The sequence below is a fragment of the Myotis myotis genome, unplaced genomic scaffold (assembly GCF_014108235.1).
Source record: "Myotis myotis isolate mMyoMyo1 unplaced genomic scaffold, mMyoMyo1.p scaffold_m19_p_10, whole genome shotgun sequence".
In the NCBI taxonomy this organism is placed as follows: Eukaryota; Metazoa; Chordata; class Mammalia; order Chiroptera; family Vespertilionidae; genus Myotis; species Myotis myotis.
The window spans coordinates 41,841,849-41,849,121 of NW_023416314.1; the positions used below are offsets into that span (position 1 = coordinate 41,841,849).

Sequence of the window (7,273 nt, forward strand, 5' to 3'; positions counted from 1 at the left end):
GCCTGCCGGCTGCCGGCTGGGGCCTTCCTTCGTTTCACGCCACCCCCTGGTGGACAGTGCACGTCATAGAGAGCAATGGAACTCCTGAGGGGACACAGCATATTTGCCTTTTATATATATAGACTTTATATAATATGTTGACTAAATCATTAGTTATATAAATGTCTATCTTATTTAGGAGCTTAAGACCTCATTCAGAAAAGAAGCCATATTTTATTCACTTTTTTAAAAAATATTTTTTTATTGATTTCAGCAAGGAAGGGAAAGGGAGAGAGATAAAAACATCAATGATGAGTGAGAATCATCGATCTGCTGCCTCCTGCATGCACCCTACTGGGGATCGAGCCCACAACCCCATCATGTGCCCTTGACCAGAATCAAACCTGGGACCCTTCAGTCCACAGGCTGATGCTCTAACCACTGAACCAAACCAGCTAGGGCTATTCACCTTTAATATCATAGTCCATGGCACTCTCAGAATGGAATAGTATTAAGTAGATGTGAACAGTCCGGTTTTGGTAAGAAAATCTTTAGTATAATCTTATTTTTCTTTGCTGCCCGTGAATAGGAAGTGAGGTGCCACGTCATCTGATTCAGATATGACTACCTCAAATTACACTGGTGTTAGCCACACAGTCTTCCACTTGCTGGGCATCCCTGGCTTAGAGAACAAGCACATGTGGATTTCCATCCCCTTCTTCATTTCCTATGTCAGTGCCTTGCTTGGGAACAGCCTGCTTATATTCATTATTCTCACCAAGCCCAGTCTCCACGAACCCATGTACCTCTTCCTCTGCATGCTGGCCGGAGCAGACATTGTCCTCTCCACGTGCACAGTACCTCAGGCCTTGGCCATCTTCTGGTTCCATGCTGGGGAGATCTCCCTGGATTGTTGCATCGCTCAACTATTCTTCACCCATTCCACCTTCGTCTCTGAGTCAGGGATCCTGCTGGTGATGGCATTTGACCGCTACATTGCCATATGCTACCCACTGAGATACACCACCATTCTTACACAAGCACTGATTGGGAAAATTGGTGTGGCAATCTTTCTGAGAAGTTATGGTATAATGTCCCCCATAATATTTCTTCTGAAAAGACTGACCTTCTGCAAAAGTGACATCCTCCCAAACACTGCTTGTAAGCACATTGTTTTGGCCCATGTTTCCTGTGATGACATACGAGTAAATATTTGGTATGGCTTTTTTGTCTTAATGTCAACAGTGATCTTAGATGTTGTGCTAATTTTTGTCTCATATGTGTTGATTCTTCGAGCTGTCTTCCACATCCCATCCCGAGATGCTCGACACAAAGCTCTCAATACTTGTGGCTCCCACGTCTGTGTCATCATCCTCTTCTATGGGCCTGGGATCTTCACAACCCTTATTCAGAGGTTTGGACGCCACATCTCACCCCATATCCATGTCTTGGTGGCTGATATTTGCATTCTGGCTCCTCCTATGCTGAATCCCATCATTTATGGCATTAAGACCAAGCAAATTAGGGATCAGGTGGTCCACCTGTTGTTTACAAAGCAGAAATAACTTTCCCTGTTGGAAGCTGATTCTTTTGTGCAGCTATGGTATCCATGCATGATGTGATCTTTAGCACCAGTATATCTCGGCAGGTGAGATAGTACTTGCCAAATGAAGCCAGAAGTTGGTGTTTCTAGTGCAATTGTATCAGTGAGGTTTTGATGCAGTTTTCTCCCAAAGCCTCTAATGTGTCATTAAGTATCTGTCTTGGGAGCCTCAATTAGCTTTCTCACCCATAGAATTAAGAACTAGATCAGGCCACTTCTCTAAGTCTTATGTACCTCTGTAACTGTGGACTAAGGAATTCAATGAGTTAAATCTTTAACAGTGGTTTTTCCTAAAAATTGCTGAACTATTCTTTTCAAGGTGTTCTGTGCTTTGAATTCGCTTGTCTCTCATCAAGCTTAGGACATTTCTCCAGCCATTTTTTTTTCTCTGTCCTTGTTATTTTTAACATATTTTTCTTTATTGGAATCATTCTCATCTTTTTGTTGTTGCTAATCCTCACCCAAGGATTTCCATTGATTTTTAGAAAGAGTGGAAAGGAGGGATAGAGGGAGTGGGAGAGAGAGAGAGAGAGAGAGAGAGAGAGAGAGAGAGAGAGAGAGAGAGAGAGAAGAGAGAGAGAGAGAGAGAGAGAGAGAGAGAGAGAGAGAGAGAGAATCAGATTGGGGGCGGGGGCGGGGGAGAAACAGTGATGTGAGAGAGACACATTGATCTGTTGCCTCCCACACTGGCCCTGAGTAGGGTGCAGGATCTAACCTGCAACCCAGGTACTTGCCCTTGGTGGGGACTTGAATCCATGACCCCACAGCGCGCAGGCTGACACTCTAATCACTGAGCAACGCCTGCCGGGGCCATTCCCATCTTTTCATATCACTTTTTCCTTCAATGTCAAAATATACCAAAACAAAAATAAATTTGAACCGCCCCCCCCCCCCCCCCAATCTACATTCACCTACATCTACTACTTCATTTCTCTTCTCCAGCATAGAGGAAAGTACCTAGTGTCCACTGGCAGTCTCAAATCCCCTAATTTTTTTCTTGACCCCACTCCATTTTCTCATTCGCTTATACCAGCTCATTTAAACTGCACTTGTTAAAATCATAATGATCTCCACATTTTGAAAATCAATAATCAAAATGTGTCCTCATCTTAGTCCATATTCCTTAGTCCACAGTGCTAGCAGAGTTTCTATGTTGCAATCTGAATTTCTATGTTTCCATCTTCCTTGGGGACCTCAGTCTTTGCTTTCAAGGTTTCCAACTGATTGGATGAAGCGTACTCACATTATGGAGGGTTATCTATTTCACTTAAAGTCTAGTGATTTAAATATTATTTATATTTAAAAATATTTTCACAGCAACATGTAGACTCGTGCTTGACCAAAGAAGTGGGCACCATATTTTAGTCAAATGGACACATAAAATTAACCATTATACAATATCCCAGAATAGTTCAACAAATTTCCAGAGAAGGCCATTTTCTAATTTATCTCATTCTAACTTCTAGTCTAAATGTAGACAGGTAAATGGATCTTATTCTGAATTCAATGGATGAGAATGCTGAGATCCCAAAGCACAGATATCTAATGACCATCCTATTTAATATCAGAATCCCTGTGACATCTCACAACTGATAATGTAGGCCCTTTGCATTTGTTATTTTTCTCTATAATACATGCTGCTGCTGGTGGCTATATGCCAGCTTTGCTTTTATTTTGTTTATTTTCGCATTCTTTTAAGTAAGTAAAAATTTGATGAGGAAAATACTTTTGTGTGATATTTACACTACTGTATCTGTAGCATCTAATAACAGTTCTTAGCACATTTCAGGACCTCATTAAATATTTGTTGAATGAATAAATAATAAGAGGATGAATGGGAGGGTGGATCAATAAATTATATGATAGTAGTTGGTGGAAACTCTTGAGAAGCTGGGTATCCTGATGCCTAGTGATTTCCATGTAGTCAAATCACTGGTCTTTCCCTTGGATTATTCTTTTATTTTTCCCTCAGTTTTTCTCATTTTAAGATGCATCCATTACTTACTATTTATTAAAATTTCATTTGTTCTAGAGTTTAAATTTTATATTTAACATTTCAATAGTATCTGTTTGTTTAAAAACACATAATAAAGAAACATAATAATCACAATGATCTCATCCATGACACATAATCATGAATATTTAGAAAATATTTTGTTCTTTAAGCATATTTTCACACATTGATATATGATATAATGATTTTTATGAATTCCATTTTTATTTAGGGTCAAATGAAAAGAATTTTTTCTGGCATACAAAGAAATATTTCATAGGTATTTTTGCCGCTATATCCCTTTGTGCAAGGGAAACAAAGGAAAAACTAAAGAAATGGCATTATATCAAACTAAAAAGCTTTTGAACAACAAAAGAAAACAACAAAATGAAAAGGCAACCCACTGAATGGGAGAACATATTTGCCAATGATACATCTGATAAGGGATTAATTTCCAAAATATATATATAAAAAAACTGTACAACTCAACACAAAGAAAACAAACAACCCAATTAAGAAATGGGCAATGGATCTGAATAGACACTTGTCCAATGAAGACATACAGATGGTCAATAGATATATGAAAAGATGCTTAATGCTACTAATCATCAGAAAGATGCAAATTAAAACCACAATGAGATATCACCTGATGCTTGTCAGAATGGCTATCATCAATAAATCAACAAACAACAGTGCTGGTGAGGATGTGGAGAAAAGGGAACCCACGTGTACTGTTGGTAGGAATGCAGATTGATGAAGCCACTGTGAAGAACAGTATGAAGTTTCCTCAAAAAATTAAAAATGAGCCCTAGCTGGTTTGGCTCTGTGGATAGGGTGTCGGCCTGCGGACTGAAGCACTCTGGGTTCGATTCTGGTCAAGGGCACATGCTGGGGTTGCAGGCTCGACCCCCAGGGGGAGTTGTGCAGAAGGCGGCCGATCAATGATTCTTTCTCATCATTGATATTTCTTTCTTCCCCTTCTCCCTTCCTCTCTGAAATCAATAAAAGTATATTTTAAAAAATTAAAAATAAAACTGCCTTTTGACCCAGAGATCCTACTTCTGGGAATTTATCTGAAGAAATGTGAAATACTTCAAAACAATATATACAACTCTATGTTCATTGCAGTGTTATTTACAATAGCCAAGATCTGGAAACAGCTCAAGTGCCCCTCAGTAGATGAGTGCATAAAAAAGCTGTGGTACATTTACACAATGGAATACTCCTCTGTAAAAAGAAAAAGGGAAATTTTACATTTTGTGACAACATGGATGGACTTGGAGAGTATTATGCTGAGTGAAATAAGTCAGGCAGAGAAGGACAAATACCATATGATCTCACTTATATGTGAAATCTAGCAAACAAAATAAACTGACTAAAATAAAACAGAGGCATGGATACATAGAACAGATTGGCAGCTGTCAGAGGGGAGGAGGTTTGGGGGGCTGGGTAAAAGAAGGTGCAGGGATTAAGCAAAAAAATATAAAAAAAAATATACAATACATAGATACAGACAAAAATGTGGTGATAGCCAGAAGGAAAGAGGGGTAGGGTAGGTGGAGGTAGGCAAAAGGGGGATAAAAGGGGAGGGGAGGAACCTTTGCTTTGGGCGATGGGTTCAGAACGTACTGTGTAGAGGATGTTTTGTTGAGTTGTACTTTTGAAACCTGTATTTTTGTGAACCAATTGCACTTCAAAAATTCAACAAAAATATGTCACATATATTAAGCTTAACTTCATAATGCAATGATATATATATAAAAATCTGTGTTTTATTTACCCAACTAAATATTATAAGCTCATTGAGTTTAAAAATATTGTATACATGTCTATGTTTGTGTTTTATTTATTTTAAAAATATTTTATTAACAGACAGCTGTCAGTCTTTTCTATGTATCTACGCCTCTGGTGAAAAAAAGATAATCAGAGGCATGGATACATGGACGAGACTGACAGAGGTCAGAGGGGAGGGGGATACGAGAGGACTGGATGAAAGAAGGTAAAGAGATTAGCCAAAGAACACATATGCATAGCCCATGACATAGACAACAGTGTGGTGATGGCCAGAGGGAGGGGAAGCAGAGGCTGGGTAGAGTGGGTGAAGGAGGGGGAGAAAAGGGGGACACCTGTAATAGTGTCAACAATAAATTAAAAACAAAAAACAAAGAAACAAACAAAAAATAATAGGAAGATGGTGCCTGAGGGGGATATGAGATATTGATTCAGGACTGTGACTGAGGTAGTTGACCCTCCATTTCTCTCTTTGGGGTCATGCCACCAGATCTCTATGACTACCAGATGCCCTGGGCCACCTTCCCTCTCTGTGAGCTCTTGGTGAGTTCCTGAGAGCAAGCTCCTGTGCAGTGACCCGTTAGGACAGCACCTGGTATTCTGGCAGACTCTCTCCTCTTCCTGTTGCGTTCCTACCAGTTTTCACTGCCTGATGCTATGCAGACTCCTCTTCCTAGCCCTGGTGCTCTGGGTTGGGGGGTCCTGGCATGGGGTTGAGTCCCTATGCTCCTCAGGCAGTACTTTCATAGCCAAGATATCCCTCTGGCTCCTCAGTCACCACACATGGATTCGGGGGCCAGCCCTCTTCACATCACTGCCCTTCTTACCAGTCTCTGTGTAGCTTCTTTAATAAATCCTTGGATGTAATGGTCCTGTTCAGCTGTCCTTCAGTCACTCATTTAGGTTCATTGCTCTATAATTTTGCTATAAATCTGGTTTGGCACCTGGATGTGGTGAGGGTAGCTTTCACCTATTCTGTAGCCATCTTGAAATCTCCACAATGATATATTTTAATGTGAACAATATATTTCAATCTATTTTAAATTATGAATGTCTTTTTAAAAATATATATATTTTATTGATTTTTTACAGAGAGGAAGGGAGAGGGATAGAGAGTTAGAAACATCGATGAGAGAGAACCATCAATCAGCTGCCTCCTGCACACCCCCTACTCGGGATGTGCTCGCAACCAAGGTACATGCTCTTGACCGGAATCGAACCTGGGACCCTTCAGTCCGCAGGCCGATGCTCTATCCACTGAGCCAAACCGGTTAGGGCATGAATGTCTTTTGAAATAGTCCATCAGTGGATTCTTTCAAATGGTTCCCAATGTTAATAAAATTGTCATAAACACAATAATTCATGAGTCTTTGATTGTGGTCTATTATATTTATTTATGTTTTATATAGGAGAGATTACTGAAATTAAAAAATTATATTTAACTTGTTCTTGATCAGGTTTAATATGTACAAAGTGTTAACAAAATACACATTATACATACTAGGATTGTTTAGATTTTTAAATAAAAAAATTACTTGATCGGGAAAAAGATATGACCTTATAATCAATTATCAAAAGTTAAAACAGAAACAAGAAGACAAATAAATAACCCAACTGTTGGAAATATCAGTCAAGATTTATAGAATTTTGTTAAAAAATAAATAAAATATAGTTAAGATACTTGAATGTTTAGCGAGATAATAGGGAGTAGGATCTTGAAAGTATTCAAATGTTATTATACATCTAAAAACATTATTACCTAAAAAGATGTACTTACTGGATGGGTTTAAACAATGGATTTTTTAAAAAAGAAGACAGGATTAGGAACTGGGAGATAGATTAATACAAATGACAGAAACTGAAGTGAAAGGAAGAAAAAGAGAATCGCAAAAAATGAGCATAAGACA

At 39.0% G+C, this 7,273-nt stretch overlaps 1 protein-coding gene across 1 annotated transcript; it reads left to right on the top strand.

Moving 5' to 3' along the window:
- The first annotated feature begins 599 nt into the window (after window positions 1-599).
- LOC118662843 (olfactory receptor 52B4-like) lies at window positions 600-1,544 on the top strand. The gene has a single exon (XM_036321780.1). It carries the CDS (start codon window positions 600-602, stop codon window positions 1,542-1,544), a length of 945 nt encoding a protein of 314 aa, XP_036177673.1.
- The last annotated feature ends 5,729 nt before the right edge of the window (window positions 1,545-7,273 follow it).

Bases quoted from the DNA above. Each gene is read 5' to 3' on its own strand.
- LOC118662843 (XM_036321780.1), top strand. From the start codon at position 600: ATGACTACCTCAAATTACACTGGTGTTAGCCACACAGTCTTCCACTTG.